Raw genomic sequence first — 19,328 nt, 5'->3', positions numbered from 1 at the left:
AAATATCATTGTTCCTTTTTTATCAGAGGTAAGTATAGCACTATTTAATTAAGAATTATGGTTTCGCAAAGCGTGTCTTGTGATATCCAAAATACTTCATAAAAAGGAACACAAAGACAATGTGCAACCAACCAGACTAATATTAAATAAAACCTTAAAAGACTATGATAAACATATTATTATGTCGAACAGTCGGGTTAGTAACACAAAAGTTACACCCATTAATTTAATATGTTACCATTACAACTTTCAAATTTAAGAACGGCTCTACCGATTTTAATGATTTGTTTGATTCCTCTCCGTCCCGAACAGCAGAATAGCTATTAAAGTATAGGTGGTCATTATTAATATTATACTAACAATCTATGGATGGTAACATCTGAAATAAATGATTATTATTATTATAAATAATTATATATTAGTAGTAATATTAATAAAGCAGGGTTTTGGAGCATTAGTGCAGAAAGGTTAAGAAAGTAAATAAATCTGCAGGAATAATAAAAAATTTTGTAAATGTCAGTGCTTTACAGTTTTTGTATCCTCATTGGTATTTAGTCTTCGCAAATGAATTCTTTGTCTAAGGTTTATCTAGGATCTATTGATGGGATATTGTCTGCGTAACAAATAAAGTTAAAAAACTAACTCTATGGTTAAAACTTTCTGACGCATACTTTTTGATTGGCGCTCTTTTACTTCGTGCTTCCTTCATTCGCTCCGCTCTTTCAATTTTACAGAAAATGGCTACCGAAGAATTGGTGACTGAGCAGTTTCAATTTTTAGGTATAGAAGTCTCTAAAGAAGTTTTAAGTAAATGTAAGTAATTTATAAACATTATATAGATGGTTTTACACCGTGTCGTTTGGTCGAAAGTTCCAACCGATAAAAGTTAGTTGTTGTTGAAATAAAGTTTAGTTTAAGATAATTAGTTTTCAAGGTTGTTCTGTTATTCATGTCTTTCATTCAAGGTGTAAGCTTATGCGCTGAGCACGATGTAGATGCTGAAACATTTATCGAGCAATGGATGGCATTCAGTTTGACGGCATTAAACGGAGCCGGGCCGAGTGTAGAGAACTTAAATTTGCTTGAGAAAAGAGAATTTTCCAAACGGTCGGCGAGTCGAAACGCTCCCGCTGTTGATTCACTGAGTACCGGCACAAGTTTAACAGTTTACGGCGCACCCGCATCCGTTCAGTATCCTTTTCGAAGTTACTCCACGTGTTTTTATTATATATCTAACATAAATGCATACTGTTTAATAACTTAAATCAAAGTTTTAGCGACTTCAAAGGTATGTTTAATTGAAAACTTATCTGATTGGTTGAAAGTTTCGGTTAAATGTACTCTTATCTTTTGTTATACCTACATAGTACATTACAACTTGGTAATATTTCTAAGCATACAGGCCAGAAAATGAAGTTCTCTCAAATTACATGACGGACACTCCAAAGGTACGTGGACAATTTTTTTTATACCGGTAGTAAGTATATTTTTGAAATTAACATAATTTTTCTCTAATGTCTAAAGTTTAATCAGGAGTGTTGGTCATATTGTTATTTCGCTACTTTATTTACAAAATATATGTATAAGACTTTTTGACTAAATAATTATTCAAAAACCGGTAGGTAAAGGTAGTTCGGAGACTAGGTAATTTGAATTAAATACAACTAATACAAAAATTTACCTTAAAATAAAATTCTCATTTTTATTGGTTAACTAACAAAATACCAATTTATCAACCATTATTCAGCTTGACTTTTCCTCTTCATTATATGCCACTAATTTATTTGAAGAATAAATGGTATACTTTTCATCACAATATCACTGTAATCATATAAAAAGATAACAAGGCTTTCTTCTGGTCAGCCAATGGGTTTAAATCTGGTGGCACAGTGTTCACCTGTGACTAGATCTACACTCATTGATTGCTCGGAGGATGATCAACAATGAAGAAATCGAAGATACTGCAAGACATGAAAACTCAAGACTACAAGCTTTGACTTGATGATATTTGTGGGCGAGTTTGCTTCTGGTTCATGTTTTTGATGTCATCATGACTAGATCCATACTCGTCTGCAGCCATCAACTCAATCTGCATATGGATGTGGATGGAAACCAGTAAGAAACAACCCAAGAGGCTCGAGGAGGAGTAGCGAGAATAGAGAGTTATAAGCGAGAATTAACCAGTGATTCAAACTTGGCTGAAGGATAGCATAGAAACTGAATGACGATAAATTAAAGAACTCTTTGATTTTGAAATTAAAGTAACTATGAAAAATAATGATTAATGACATTATTTTCATTGTGGGTTATAAATTAAATTAAAATATAGTCACAAGGGTTATATTCAAAATTCATTTATTTCGAGTTGGTTGGTTGGAATATAAGCACTTTTGAAACATCAAGTCTGTCTGTGTGTAGTGATTCTACCAACGCTTTGGAAGACATATTCTACCGAGAAGAAGCCGGCAAGAAACTCAGCAGTTGCTCTTTTCCAATAACAACAATTTACATTTTAAAATTCATTTTTCTATCTTGTGATAGATGAAAGCGGAGCTGGATGCTTCCAAGCAACATTTTCTTTAAGAAATTCATCAATTGTGTAGTAACCTCGCTGTTATAAATGTTTTAACACATTCTTTAAACTTATGCATTGGTAGGTCCAAAATTACTTTAGGAATTATGTTATAAAAGCGTAAGTATACTCAATCCCACAAATGACTTCTGCACCTTCACAGCAGATGTCACTAATTTATGACCATCTTGTAACTCTTGACTGTTCATGTCCACTTTTTGTTTATACAGACTAATATGTTGTCTTACAAATACTTGTTATAAATATTTTGTGAGGCTACTGTAAGTATACCTATGTGGATAAAGCCCCAGCCTTGTAGATAGAGTTAAGTTCCGAAATAGAAAAACTAGACATCTAAGACACTTATGGTACTATTGTGATTTCGTGTAACAAAATAATCGAACTAAGTTATACACAGGGTAGGGAAAGGAGTACTATTTTGTCTGCTTACTGGCCCTGCCTAGAAAAAGTATCACTATGTTAGTACTAAACTAAAATGCCCTTACTATCACTGTTTATTTATATGATTCTTTCAACTTAAGTTCACTTTAGATTTAATATTGAAGTAGCCAAAAAAAAGTTGTCTACCCTATTTTAATTGCTATGACTAATGTCCATACACAGCAATTATTTTACCTCTTGTCATGATAACATTACGAATACCCTAAGGACAATGAATTACAGCTAGAGGTAAAATAATTATTATACCTATAGCTGTGTGTGTGTGTGAAGAATTTTTGCTTTATGATCCCAAGTTTATAAGATCCAGGACCAAAGAGTTTTCTTCGTTGTCTCCTCCGTCAGTCGTGTTCTGTAATATTTTTCTTTCACTGTGCCAGTGAGTACTACTTTTCGATGTACTCTAGATGCTTCGTTGTCTAGGACCAAAAAAAAACTTGCCATAACCATGCCAAGCCATGACAGTTTGTCCATAAATGTAAACGCAGCTGATGCTACTATACAATGTGTAAATGAAAATCGATATATTACTCCACAGGCTTTAACCGAAAACCTAAAGTTTTTGAGTAAACCACTCATAGTTTTTACTGAAAGAAATCAGGTACAGCCCTAACATCACGTGACTCAACGATAACGAGTAACCTAATTACGAAATACTGTTGAGGGTTGCTTGAAACTTATAACAACCTAGATAAAAAACAGACACGCGCATAGTACCTACGCTTAAACGACGCGTAAAATATGTATATGGTATATATATATATACAATCTTTTTATTACTCTTAGAGTAAAGAATGTTTTATAAAGGTATTAAAACAAAGAAATTTTTTAAAATGCTAAATGTTATGAAAGAAAAAATGCACTATAATTGTGGTTAACGCATAATGATAAGGTAAACAGCGAAAAGTATTGATTTCAAAAGCAATTTGTTTTGTAACAATACCTATATTTTCCTAATGAAGAAGCACCTTATATTGAGTGTCAGCGGCGCGATGCGGTGGCGGTAAAATTTATTCAATTGCCACCAAATTTAAAGACATTTGCATTATGATTTAATACGATTTATTAATAACTATTTGTAAAGTCTCAGCTTGAATAATAATGCACGCCTGAAATGGAAACAGCCTCTTTTTTTTTTTTAGCTCATAAAACCAATATATGCACACAGTGCAATAAACTAATTATTATTAAACGTTGTACTAAAAATATATATATATATATTTAAGTACACTGAAAGTCAATTAAATTTAAATAAAAAAAACAAAGGGTTATTACGGCTGTGATATGATGTGTGCGTGTGTATCTGCGTGCGCACTTGAGTAAAGAATACGTTCCTGTTTAATATATTCCCACAGTAATTATGCTTCGTAATCTATATTATAAAAAGTTAACGTTTGTAAGTTTGTGACGTTGTAAGGGGGTAATCTCTGAATCAAACTGAACCGATTTTCAAAATTATTATATAAAAGGTTTTCCAATGCATGCAAGTTTGACATAATATCATGGTGTTGAAGCGAGATTAGTCTTAGACCGGCTCGGACAAAATCGGACGGTGCTCTTCTTTTCACACAGCACAGACCTCCGGCGCGCGTACGGTTGGAACTGGCCGGAGCGACCAAGCTTTGTATCACGGAGTCTGTCAATGTGATATATATGTTCGGCTGCGTGCGATCGGAAGTGCGCGTCATCAGAAATCATTCGTAGCCGCTCGGCTTCTTTTATTTTTTCACACTAACCGCGTAAGGTTTGCTCTCCGGCATTCTCAATAACAAAAGAGGTGATATGTAAAAATAAACCTTATTTCAACTATCCAACACTATTTTAATCGCCATCAAAAACTTCTCTCCGGCCCGAGCCGGTCTGTTTGAACGGACACTTAGGCTTTAGCTACAATATGCCTACACTACAAACTATGTTCATTATGAAGGTCAATACTTAATAGGCAAATAATTACAAAATAAAATTAATATTTAAAATAAATATAAGCAGTCTATCTGTTCACTTATGGGCATGGTACCCAATAATATATTTCTCGTTAGTCCAAAAAAAAAAAAATTATAGTGTAATAAAGATTCGAATGCATACCAATATACTGTAAAATAACATTTGTATACCACTTGAACGTTTCAGAGGGTAAAGATAGAACAGACGGAACAAGTGTCACTTCAGAATGAACTACAGCCTGTCACGTATTCGCCAAACGTGTAAGTATTTAATAATAAACTACAAAAAATGGACTTAAAATTTACTAGATATAACCGGTGACTTTGCCCGTGTCGAGATAATGAGTATCTCCCAGCAGCAGCTATCATGGGCAGGAGGCAATTATCTCCCCGCAGAAAGGATACAAAATTATCTTCCCCAACAGCTTCTTCAACTTTCAGAGAATCTGGGCACGTGTGGAAATAATATCCAAATAATATATGTGTTATTATAAAAAGTAATTAATATAAAAACGGGAGAAAACTCTTTCCTTCTCCCGTGCTTTAGCAGGTGGACACGTTTGAATTCCCTGTCAGGGGATATCATACGCCTGGGTACGCCCATGGGTGATAACAAAGTGCTGTCAGTTGAAGTGTTAATTTCTGCAAAAAAAAAAGATATTTTTTGGATTTATGTAGTAGTGAAAATTAGAGGCAAAAATTATTTTAAAACTAGTCCTAAGCGGTTAATTAATAATACTTATGTATTATTAAATGATAAAAGTTTATCACAAAAATGACTACAGCTTAAATAAAGAATAACATAGTATATCAATTATTTATTGCAGAGACCGCTCAGGTAAATACAGTTCTCGCACCAATCAGGGTTCCGTACTTCATTCATACGGCGATGAGAAACTCCTGGCTGCTATATCCAATCCCACTTCTGCAAATGATTTGCTGGAGTTGAATATATCACAAGTTCGTAACGAAGACGGCGATCTATATACTAAAGCAATGTGAGTATGGAATTGTATTTTATTACCGAATTGGTGTGATCAGGGGTTTCGACCAGGGCAGTCATAAAGGATGTTTTATTTGGTTAGGCACTGATTGCAATTACTAATGGCTGTATATACACAGGGATTATACAAATTTAAGCAGCGACTCCATTTAAAGTGAGACACAAGTGTCTCTGGAATTAATAATATAGTGTATTTATCTTATTTGTTTGTGAGGCTGTACCAATCTCAAGAACCGTAATATGTGGAGAGAATTAGAGAATATGAACTTTCACCACACTTGCTCGTTAAACTTAATAGCAAATAATTTATATATATACTAGAAAAAAATAGGGGTTGATTGTAGAGGGTTGAAAATTTGGAGTTGTATGTATGTTTTAATATTGTATCATACAAAAATAAAAAGAAAAATTTAGGGGCATGAAAAACATGTCCGATTCTCGAACCTATCGAATAGACAAATAAAATTTTTATGAGAGTCTGTCAAGTCAAGGTTGCGTTTGAGACTCAGAGCCCTGGTCTTCGGACACGAAAAATGTTATTAACATCGTGTCCCAAAAATTGCTCCTTACGTCTGGTGACCCAAGAGCTGGCGCTTATTTAGCCCAACCGCTAAGTCTAGCAATCCAAAGGGGCAATAGCGCCAGCAGTTTGGGTACCATGCCAACCATAAGTGAACTGTTAGACGGCTTATATTTATTGTAAATATTAATTTTAGTTATATCAAAAATGTTCTCTATGTCCCTCAATACAGAGTTTAGATTTCAATGGAACGTATGCTAGAACGGATTTTAGTTTGTAATTAATAATTACCAGAGAAAAATATAGTTTTCAATGGTTCATTAAATAAATAAAGTTTATATATTAGATGAATTATTTGCTGTTCTAACTAAAAATCGAAAACGGCTTGACCCATTCGGCTAATTTAAGACTAGAAATGTTTGTGTAAGTCTAGTTAGTGAAGGTTTAAACGGTGAGAAAAAGAATTGCGATGGTGAAAAGAAAATGTCAATATTATTTTCCCGTTAAAAAGTTGTCTTGCATTCTGTCACCATCCCGAGGTGGTATGAATTTTGCCAGATCAGCTAGTCCAAAATATTGAACATGCTTTTAATATTACCGCACTAGTTGTTTATTTATGATGTCACAACCAATTTGATACTCACTGCATGTTATATGTTTATGAGATGGATTATTTTTAATGTAACCGGGTAATAATGTTTTTTTTTGTTTCAATCGTTCAGGTTCGGTTTTGAATTGCTGCATGAGAAAGCGAGTACCTTTGACAACCACATTCGCTATATATCCCAGTGTATAATGAAAAAAAATGGTTTTACGGAATCTTCTTCGGTGAGGCACAAAACTCAGGTTAGTATTCAAAGTCAAAGTCAAATATTTCTTTATTCAAATAGGCACATAGATGACACTTTTGATGCGTACATTACGTGTAAAATATGACATAGGTGTGAGTTGATGGCGATAACTAAATTCGTCAACTTAAAACTAAAGCTACGAGGGTTCCAAACGCGCCCTGGTCTAAGAAGGCCACAGCAAACTTAGCCGGTTGTTATTTTTTTAGTTATCACCATCTCACATTGTCTTTTAAAACTATTAAAGAAGCAGCCTGGTAAGCGCAATAATTTACTCATATTTCATAGTTACTCAATAAGAAGCATTTGCTTTTTTTTATAGTAATAATGTACGGACCAAGCAGATGGTCTACATGATGGTAAGTGGCAAACCATCGCCTATAACATACAACACTTCACAGGGCATGCAATGAGTACGTCCTGCAACATGCCGCCATGTGCCCACCAATTTGAGGCATATGTGTTGAGCCGATTGGCGCAGTGGTCAGCCTGCTGCAGTACAGGCCGTGGGTTCGATTCCCACAGCTGTAAAATGTTTGTGTGATGAACATGAATGTTTTTCTGTGTCTGGGTGTTTATCTGTATATTATAAGTATTTATGTATATTATTCATCTATCTACCTTCTATATATATATATAAAAGAGAAAGTGTGTGGGTATGTACCGTATCCGTATAGGCTCTGAAACGGCTGGACCGATTTCAATGAAACTCTCAGGGAATCTCCGGATTGACCTGGCGAGTAATCCTGTAAAGTTTGGTGACGATCGGAGCACTCCTATTTTTGAACTGTCAAACTGTCAAATACAGCTTTTATTTACTATGATGATATTCTATTGTTGGGTGTACATGGGTGTAGATAATGATCTTCACCCGCTCGAGAAGAGAATGAATACGGAGAGAAATAAATGATTAATATATTATGAGACTTAAATTAAAAATTTAATGATGTACGTTTATTGTTTAAATAAAATAAAGCGAAATCTAGCCCGGCGAAGCGGGCTGGGTACGCTAGTTATTCATGAAAATATTCAGCAGTCATCTTAGTACTTATAACACAAGCTACGCTTACCTTGGGACTAGATGGCAATGTGTGTATTGTCGTAGTATATCTACATATATATCTATAATACTTCATAAAAAAAAATTGCACCGGCAATCACGCCCTTCAGACCGTGGCCTTGCCTGTATAAACCTTTTTTCGTTTCTATAAGATGTGAAAACCTGGACTCTGCCGAGTAACTGCTTGGTTTGGCGACAGAGAAATCGAGTATAACTCTGAACTTAGTTACTCGGCGAAACATTTACTGGGTAAATCTCTAAGGCGTAGGATTTAAGACTCATGTGCGTGTAATTACACCGGCAACCAGATCGTAACGCATTGCTGCATAGCGGCAGAAATAAGTATTGCGATGCTACTTCTCCGGACGAGCTCTGTCACAAAAAGTTAACAAAAGTAAAAAACTACTTTTTTTTTAATAATATAATATAATAATATCGTTTATTTCTTTCATCAAAATTGCACTTATAATGAGTTGACGAACTGGCTATCCTAGCTAGATTTTATGTGTGTTAAGGATAACCAGCCCTCGCCCCCGCATTTTATGAACTAAAAACTGCATAAAGAAAGTGGAATTAGTAATTTTAAATGTTGCCTGGCAGAGATCGCTTCTAAGCGATAAGGCCGCCTTTTGTAATCTACTCCAGTCTTGGTGTTTATCTCTATTCGTAATTTATAATTCTAACTCTAATGAGTTTCTTGCCGGCTCTTCTCAGTGGAATCTGCCTTCCGAACCGGTGGTAGAGTCACTACAAACAGACTGACTTGACGTTTCAAAAGTGCTTGTTAATTAGGCCTACTTGAAATAAATGAATTTTGATTTTTTTTTAATTTAACTGTATTCGCGTAGAAATATAGTTTAAATAAATTTTAGATTTGGTGCGATCTGGCTGATCAACATTTGTTATAACCTTTTTCTTACTACTACAAGTTAACCCTTGTCTGCCATCTCAACTGCTGTAAGTGATAATGCAGTTTAAGAATAGTAACGGGCTAACCTGTTTGGGGTATAGCAGTTGTGCTAAAGCGGATTCTACTCAAGCTCATACTGTGACTCTAACTCGCTAGCAGCAAGTCTTTGATCGTCGGGTGGATACTAGCCACGGCCGAAGCCGCCCAACCAGACCAGAGAAATTTCAGAAATCATAAATTCCCGGATTGCCCCTGCCGGGCATCGAACCCCAGACCTCCCACTAAAACCACAGCGCTCACCACTGCGCCAGAAGGGCCTTTAGATATATGAAAAAAATGTTTGAAGTATATCACATATAGGTAACTGTTGCAGACAGAAGTCTTCGTAGCGGGTCGAATAGAATGCGATGCAGATGCTAGGCTCAACTCCAAAAGTGTCGTCCTTCAGGGAACATGGGACGAGTCTCTCAGTTTAGTGGTTCCCGTTGATTTGGATAGGTAAGTTCAAATATGGCCTCTTTTCAGAATTATCTATACGTCAGCGGTATTCTGGCCTCTCGTCAGCGGTATTCTGGCCTCACGTCAGCGGCATTTTGTCCTTTTGTCAGCGGTATTCTGGCCTCACGTCAGCGGTATTCTAGCCTCACGTCAGCGGCATTTTGTCCTTTTGTCAGCGGTATTCTGGCCTCACGTCAGCGGCATTTTGTCCTTTTGTCAGCGGTATTCTGGCCTCACGTCAGCGGTATTCTGGCCTCATGTCAACGATATTCTGGCCTCACGTCAGCGGTATTCTGTCCTTTTGTCAGCGGTATTCTGGTCTCAAGTCAGCGACTAGTGAGTCCTAACTACCGGAAACCGCTAAGAAGTTTTACCTTGTTTCAGGAAGAGATGCGTAAAAAAGTGAGTCCAATCAGGACCGTACCTACTCGTTCTCCGAAATGGAGACTGAAGAGTAAACTGCCAGTCTATCAATGATATTGCTTATAATAACTAATTAAGCGGCGATAGCCTAGTGGTTAGGGTTTAGGTGTCCGATTCGAGGGGACCGAGTTCGGCACCCCGGCAATTAATTATAAACTCATATAACTCTGAAACTTAGAATTATAAAAAAAATAAAAAAGCCTTGCGTACAAATTTTTTACAACACCTACGTTTAAGTCGCCTGTACAGCGTAGGCCTTGGAGTCCCGACGTCTCGCCAAAGCATTCTGTCGCGAGCCTTTCGCATACGGTCCGATCAAGAATTCTGATGGAAAATATCTCGCCACCTCTTTCTTTGATTTTTTCAGAGTTATATGCGTTTTTAATTTATACAATTGAATATCCCTTGGTTTAACGGTGAAGTAAGAACATCGTGTGGTAACCTGTGTGCCTAAGAGTTCTGCACAGAGTTCTTAAAGGCGTGTGAAGTCTACCACGCCGCGTTTGGCCAGCATGGTGGAGTTCGGACTCCACCTTTCTCATTCTGAAAGGAGACCCCACTTCTGTAATGGGTTGATAGTAATAATGACTAATTTATTTGTTTAGTGTCGGGCAATACTCTCTGTTCCCCGGTCAAGTGGTGGTGATGAGAGGAGTGAACCCCCGAGGGGACAAGTTCGTGGCGCAACAAGTGTACAGCGACGCCGCCAAACCCACACCTGACCCCAGGGCAGATATGATGAACTCGCTGAAAGGTGAGAGACAGCGGTCTGACCGCCTTTTCGCTTCATTTTCGTTCCGCCCGTAAACACTAGATAGATAAATAGATACAAGTGTTTATTTGCACGCAATTATAAGTCTTAAGAGGATTCGCGAGTACTTCGGTCACATTGCCAGAACAGTTGGAGACAATCTTGAAAGAATAGTGGTCACTGACAAAGTAGAAGGAAAGCCCTCGAGGACGTAGCCCGATTCGTTGGTCGGATCAAATCCGCATTACTCTCGACACCAAAGCGCATGTTGCTTTAAACTTTGCTAAAAGCCAAGTCAAATGGCACGCAATCGTCCAAAAGGTTGTAAGTGGAAGGGGTCACGACCCTCAGCAATGAGGAACACGACGTCGAGAGAGAGAGAGAGAGATAAGACAAAAAAAAAAAGGAGAGGTCTTATCGCTTAAGAAAAAGGTTGGTTTTCTGTAAATAATTTCTTCCATTAAGGGCCACTACGAGATCACTTACAGCGATATTGCGTATTTTTATAGTTTTCATTTTTAATTTTTTTTTGTCTTATAAGTCTGTGAAAATAAAGATTTTATCTATCTCTATCTTTGTCTTTATATATATAATTCTACTGTACGCGTGTATGTCACTGAACTCCTCCTAAACGGCGGGACCGATTTTAATGATTTTTTTGGTATACGTTTGGGTGGCATCCTGGATGGTTTAGATTCACAAATCAGCCCGAAAGACGGCGCTGGGGTCCGCTAGTATTTATATATTATACGCGTGCAGGTAGATTTTAGAGAGTGGTATTTTGGAAAACAAACGTTAGTTTTTGTTGACCTCCAGTCAGTGCTGAGTGCTGTGGTCTTATAAGTGGAAGGTCTGGGTTCGAACTCCGGTGATGGCAATTTATAATTTTTGAATTTAATGTTTTGGTGGGACTGGCTGTTTCATCCTACCGACAGACTGAGCGTTCTGTAAGTGATGCCTCAAAGAAACGTTCAGGAGTTCGGTTCGATATAAGTGCCATATCCCTAACAGTTTAGCCCGCTACCACCTCAGACTGCATCATCACTTACCGCTAGCTAAGATTGCAGCTAAGCGCTAAGTTGTCGAAGAATTAAAAAAAAAAAACTTTTACTCCTTTGCTGCAGACTGATGAATAATTTTATTGAATAATATACATATAATAAAACAACCTAATGCATTGCCGAGTGACGCTGACTACATTTTATTTTTAAAACAAAAAAAACATGTCATTCACTAGTAACATATTGTGTAGATATAAGACCTTTAACACCCCTACTATATCTAACAATATGGAGGTATAAAGAAAATATAATCTTTGAATACCTAATACATCCAAAAACTTATAATGTTTCACAGTACATAAAGCCTTCGTGAATACATCAGCTGGCATATCAGCTGTAGGCAAATACTTCACATTTACAATTTTATTTACTACACATTCTCTACAAAAGTGAAACTTAATGTCTATGTGTTTTGTACGCTTGTGACACATTGGATTCATAGTTAGCTTATGAGCACTCTGATTATCGTTAAACAAATCTATGGTATAACAATTTTGTGTAATTTCATATAGTAAGTTTCTCAAATAAACAGCTTCGTTACATGCTTCTGTAATAGCCATATATTCGGCCTCACTACTAGACAAGGCTACAGTGGTTTGTTTTTTTAGTTTCCCAAGAAATTACACAACCAGATAAAGTGAAACAATAACCTGTATATGACTTCCTATCTATAACATTTGCACCCCAATCTGCATCTACATATCCTTCTAATATTGAATTTCCATCAGCAGTGTACTTCAAACCGTAATTTTTTGTATCTCAATAGACGCTTTACATATGCACAATGTTCAGTAGAATAGCAATTGTTAAATTGACTCAAAAATCCAACTGCATAAGTAATATCAGGCCTGGTTAGAACTGCTAAGTACATTAGACAACCAATAACTTGCTGATATGGTAGTATGCCTCACAACAGGAGAAAATGCTTCTGTATAGTCGTGCTACGTTACGCGCTAACTAAACGTGCACGAAACCGAACATTATTGTCACAATCATATTTTTTACGAAGCACCCACTTACACTGTACAACCCTACCATCTTGCGGACTATAACATAATTCCCACGCATCATTTTCTTTGAAACACTGTAGTTCTTCTTGCATGGCCAACATCCACTGATTCTTTTCTGGTCCTTTTAAAGCTTCCTTCAGTGTCAAACCTGCCCCATCATCATAGTTTTCAGCGCTTGCACAAAGATTTGACATACCATACCTCTCTGGTGGTTTCCGTGTTCGTCTGGGTATGTCCATGAAATCTTCATTTTTACACTGAAGTATACTCTCTGAGTCTTCATAATCACTTGGAACATATGTTTTATCATTGACATCATCATAGGAATAATAATTTTCGCTGTTAGAGCTATCTTCAAGACTAGATGTTGATTCAAAACTTGTTACCTTCTGGCCTTGTTGTTCTGGTTTAACCTTATCCTCCACTGAAGCAACATTCTGGTTTTGAACTTGAATCATACATTCAGAATTGACTTCTGGCTCAATAATGACCACATCTCTACTTGTAAACACAGTTCTTGTTTCTGGATTGTATACTCTGTATCCCTTTATGTTATCTGGGTATCCTGTAAGAATACATTTCACTGATTTCTTATCCCATTTCTTACGCTTTTGTTTAGCAACATGTACCATGACAGTGCTACCAAATATCCTAATGTGACTGATATCTGGTTTTGTGCCAGTCCATAGTTCATATGGCGTTCTATTATCCAACGCAGCAGCCACAGTTCGATTCTGCAGGTACACTGCCGTATTGGTGGCCTCACCCCAAAACTCTTTTTCCATGTTCGCATCAAACAGTAGACATCTCGCTTTTTCTACAATTGTGCGATTGAATCTTTCACATAAACCATTTTGTTCTGGGATGTACGGGTTGCTTTTCTGGTGGATAATACCAGCACTGTTTAGGTAATCTTTAAATTCCTTATTGCAATACTCTAACCCGTTATCGCTTCTTATCACTTTTATTGTTCTTTTTGTTTGATTTTCCACCTGTGCTTTGAATATCTTGAAATACTTCAATGCCTCATTTTTGTGCCTCAGAAAATAAACAAATGTTATACGACTGTAATCATCGACAAACAACAAGAAATACCTTGCTCCTCCTATCGATGTAGTCTCCATGGGGCCACAAATGTCTGTGTGCACTAAATCTAGCAAATTACTGCTTCTCTGACCACTGCCTCTAAATGGTAAGCGACACTGTTTACCTTCACAACATGTTGTACAAGAAGCTTTGCTTATTTCTACTTTTTCATCTAATGCCATTCCCAAGACAGCGTTTTTCATTTTATTTAAGTATTCCTTGTTGACATGTCCTAATCTGCAATGCCATGTTACTCCTGACACAGCTGGTGCAGCCAAATACTCCTGCGATACCAGGTTTACTTTGTATGCTCCATTGACCAATACTGCTGTAGCGACTAACTGTTGTTTTTTATTGTAAACACGACAGCCGTTATCTGTGAAAGACACACTGTTTCCTTTCTTAATTAGTTGACTGACTGATAGTAAGTTGGTAGTCAGAGATGGTATACAGCATACGTCTTCTATCACGATGTCGTACTCACAATCATCAGTTGAAGTCGTTATTTTAACATTGCCAGAACATAATACTGTCATCTTCTCACTATTAGCAACGACAACTCCTTTATTTTGTTTATATCTGGCATTCATAACCCAACTTTCGTTTGCTGTTAGGTGTACGCTTGCCCCAGAATCGATATACCAATCATTTTTGTTGAAATTCGCACTAAAAAATACTGCACTAAATGCGTTTGATTGCATTATTTCTTTATTTTTCTTATTTGCTGAATTATTTTCTTTATTCATGCACTGATTTTTGTAATGGCCGACTTGTTTACACCGGTAGCATTTCACCGCCTTGGTATTTGACTTTGATGGAATACTTCCAACGTCATAATTGTTCTTGGCCGTTAACAAATTATTCTTATTTTGCTTTGCATGATTTGAATGACTGGCGAAAGCACCGTTCATTTCACTCTCGTTGTAATCTACCGACTCCATGTCTAATAATTTTGTCTTGATATTATCTGCTGTAATGGAAATGCCCGAATGTTCGATTGCCATGATCATTGGAGCAAAACGATCAGGCAATCCAGCCAACAACAATGACCCTGTCCATTGATCATTTATTTCAAATCCTGTTCCACTTAATTTCTGCGCTGTATCGATAATCTGCGTCACATATGACGTCATCGAACTGCAATTTTCTCGCCGGATTGAAATCAAATTTCTCAAAAGACTTATTCTCCGTGAAAAGCCACTATCATCAAATAATTGCTGTAGTTTATTCCACAAATCTTTCGACGATTTCACGGTTTTGACGTGGACATACAACGACGGGTCGATGGTCATAATCAATTTGGCTTTAGTTTTTTCGTCATCCGCTCTTGCTATTTCTTTTCCCGGTTCTGGCTTGATACAATGCTTCATGCCTTCGAGAACTAAGAAATTTTCTGCAGCGAAACCCCACTCCGAATAATTATCGCGCCCCTTTAGTTTCGGTACATTAATAAGATAATTGGAAGCCATTTTGATGAACAGTTTCTACACTGCGATAATTAATACGATAAGTTATATCACAGCTAAATCGCACTGAATATAATGTTTTAACACTTGCTTTACTGCAAAATCCTTGTTAAAACTATTCAATACCGCGATTTTTATGAGCGTACGGCCCATAACCTATAATAAAACAACCTAATGCATTGCCGAGTGACGCTGACTACATTTTATTTTTAGAACAAAAAAAACATGTCATTCACTAGTAACATATTGTGTAGATATAAGACCTTTAACAATACATAAATACTTATAATATATATATAAACACCCAGACACTGAAAAAACATTCATGTTCATCACACTAACATTTCCCAGTTGTGGGCATCGAACCCACGGCTTTAAACTCAGAAAGCAGGGACGCTGCCGACTGCGCCAATCAAGTTGAAGCAAGTGATGCTTTAATTGCTTAAAAGGCACATAACTTAAGTAAGAGGTAAAAAAAAAAAAAAAAGCGGTCTGGGATTTGAACTCGGCCCACAAAAGTGAAGTCGAAAGCCACTGGGCTATCAGTTATCACTGCTGCTAGCATTGCATGATAAAAAAATAATTGCTCCTTGGTTAAAGGTACACTATCAATGGTAGTAGCGACCGGACCGTACACAACTTCAAACAACATGGCCTACGAGCCTCTAAAGGACCTCATCACATACGTGGGCACCCACAAGCCACACCTGCTCCTCATGGCGGGGCCCTTCATGGACAGCGACCACACCAAAGTAAAGGACAACTCCATGGCGGAGACATACAGATCATTCTTTGAAAAATTGATGGACAACTTGGGAGAGTTAGCTACGGCAAGGTGAGAAAACCATTCATCAATACCAATATCTTAAAAGCGAAAGTGTGTGTTTGTTTCTTTGTTAAATAAGAATAATAATAAATATACTACGACAATACACACATCGCCATCTAGTCCCAAAGTAAGCGTAGCTTGTGTTATGAGTACTAAGATGACTGATGAATAATTTTTGTGAATAATATACATAAATACGTATAATATATAGATAAACACCAAGACACTGAAAAACATTCATGTTCATCACACAAATATTGTCCAGTTCTGGGAATCGAACCCACGGCCTTGGACTCAGAAAGCAGGGTCGCTGCTCACTGCACCAATCGGCTGTCAAAAACTACGTCAAATAATAGTCGTCATGATCACATTAACCCTTTACCGGCCCACTACAGAGCACGGGTCTCCTCCCACAATTTGAAGGGGTTAAGGCTGTAGTCCACCAAAAAATCTGGCACATATAGTTGATTTAAAAATGTGAAATGCACGTAAATATTCCGGAGTCGGCAGTATTTGACCTGCAACTCAGGCCCCAGGCTGCGATTTCCGCATTGTTTTATTGAGTTTGAAAGTTAAAATGATAACAGCTCCGAAATTTTTATAATTTGTATTTTAAATTCATAAATTTGATATATTCTTTTTACCTAAATGGTAAAAATACGTTAATAAGAATAGAATAGAATAGAAAAACTTTATTGCAACACAACACAATAGGAAAAATACAAGGAAAACAGTAATAGTACTTAGTGCTAGGGTGCAAAGGCGGCCTTATCACTAAAGAGTTATTAAAATCTAAGGTTATGATACAAATTTAATAAAGTCTAATTATTTACCTACTTTTATAAAATTACTGTAACTACATATTGTTTTTCAGCCCATTCACAAAAATATACATAGTGTCCAGTCAAAAGGACGCGTTCCACACCAACATATACCCAACGCCGACGTACAGCACTCGCAAGAAGCACCCCAACATACATTTCCTGCCGGACCCCAGCACTTTGAACATCAACGGAGTGCTTGTTGGCATCACCAGCACAGATGTTCTAATGCATATCAGTCAAGAGGAGATTTCACTGTAAGTCTTTAAAAAATAATATACAATTGTACTTGAATGAATTATTAGCAGTTATGTAATCTAGTAAACTGCACAATGATTTTATTTTTGCTTCTAATATTTTTATCGTTACAGTCCATTTTCTTTTTTATTTTCAAATATGTACTGACTATGCACCGTCATTATTTTAAGTTCTTTAAATTTATACCTCAATTATATGATCATATTTACCCAACACCGACCCACTAAAGAGCATGGGTCTCCTCCCACAATGAAAGTACAATTTGGTGGCCTTATCGCTACATAGCGATTTCTTCCAGGCAACCAATGCGTAAAAGGACTGATGTAAAAGGCATATACTAATTTTCTGCATCGATGGTAGAAGAGCCGTAGCTTAATTGGAAAAAGCGCTCGGGCCGCGATTGCCAGAGTCGCAGGTTCAAATCCTGTAGGTTCCGAAATTTTTTATATGCATTTTAAAATTAAGAATTGTTATGTTACAGCGGCATGGGGGGTGACAAGTTGGCTCGGCTCGCGGGCCACGTGCTCTCGCAGCAGTGCTACTACCCGCTGTGGCCCACCACGCAACTTCCGGTGGACGCGACGCTGTGGGCTGCGCACGCGCAGGTGCCCGCCACACCGCACATCATGATACTGCCCTCAAACTTCAGATACTTTGTTAAGGTACGTTGCAAATATCGCCGTCGACTTTTATAAGCTCTCGGGCTTTTAACAGCCAATTTTGCAGTATTTTAAATCGCGTTGATAGAACAACGCTAATCGATTGTTCCGCTAAACGACGGTTTATAATTTCTTCAATCGGTATACTACACACCAAACAGATCCTCGGCAATGTACCCTCTACGCACGTTTCGCTCCGAAACCGGAGCATCCTCAGGAGATGTTGACTTTACAATGAATAATTTTTCACTTAACAATATATACGGATTGAAAAAATTATAAATTACGTCATACAGATTCTCCTACTGTTCCCGGAGTATAGCAAATTAAGCTTAATTTTCATAATATATCATGGATTTCCACAAAGTAACGCCTGCTTCTATACGCCTACGCATCAAATTGACGGATATTGGGCGGCACTTTGTGTCCCATGCATGCATTGAAGAGATGCTCTGTTTTTCCCCTCGGCCATGGATTTCACCTTACCATCAAGTGTGCCATCTGCTTGGGTCCATCATAATTATTTTTTATATATGTCCCATCTACTGCGATCACCAACCCGTCTGCCCAGCGTGGTGATTACGGGCGAACCCTCCGTTGGGAGATGTCCTTAGTCCAGCAGTAATAAATAAATAAATATACTACGATAATACACACATCGACATCTAGCCCCAAAATAAGCGTAGCTTGTGTATTAAAATGACTGATGAATATTTTTCAGTAATATACATTATACATAAATACTTATAATGTTCAGATAAACACCCAGACTCGGAAAAACATTCATGTTCATCACACAAACATTTTCCAGTTGTGGGAATCGAACCCACGGCCTCGGACAACAGGGTCGCTGCCCACTGCGCCAGTCGGCCGTCTACTATACTATTGAGTAATCACTGCTTTCACAAACTAACTTTAAGTTATAATGACATAATATTGTAATGGCAGGAAGTGAACGGCTGTGTGGTGGTGAATCCAGAACATTTGACGAAGGGCGCCGGCGGTGGAACATTCGCTCGGATTCTGGTAGCTCCCGACTCAAACAAACATATAAATATCGGCGCCCAAATTGTACGCATCTGAACAAAAGTGAATGACGAAATTTTTTATTAAAAGAAGCTTTAATTAAATACGTTCAAAAACATATCCGT

At 37.3% G+C, this 19,328-nt stretch overlaps 1 protein-coding gene across 1 annotated transcript; it reads left to right on the top strand.

Annotated features, from left to right (window-relative positions):
- The first annotated feature begins 666 nt into the window (after positions 1 to 666).
- LOC120632045 (DNA polymerase alpha subunit B) lies at positions 667 to 19,321 on the top strand. Its single transcript, XM_039901806.1, has 12 exons — positions 667 to 813; positions 966 to 1,191; positions 1,403 to 1,448; positions 5,162 to 5,235; positions 5,802 to 5,972; positions 7,220 to 7,343; positions 9,689 to 9,813; positions 10,842 to 10,990; positions 16,211 to 16,445; positions 17,314 to 17,517; positions 18,000 to 18,180; positions 19,126 to 19,321. The coding sequence occupies exons 1-12, from the start codon at positions 738 to 740 to the stop codon at positions 19,258 to 19,260; spliced, it is 1,746 nt and encodes a 581-aa protein (XP_039757740.1). The 5' UTR covers positions 667 to 737; the 3' UTR covers positions 19,261 to 19,321.
- Positions 19,322 to 19,328: the final 7 nt, after the last annotated feature.

The sequence above is a fragment of the Pararge aegeria genome, chromosome 19 (genome assembly GCF_905163445.1).
Source record: "Pararge aegeria chromosome 19, ilParAegt1.1, whole genome shotgun sequence".
NCBI classification, from domain to species: domain Eukaryota; kingdom Metazoa; phylum Arthropoda; class Insecta; order Lepidoptera; family Nymphalidae; genus Pararge; species Pararge aegeria.
Note: the sequence above shows the minus strand (reverse complement) of the source record. Positions and strands in the feature narration are given on the sequence as shown.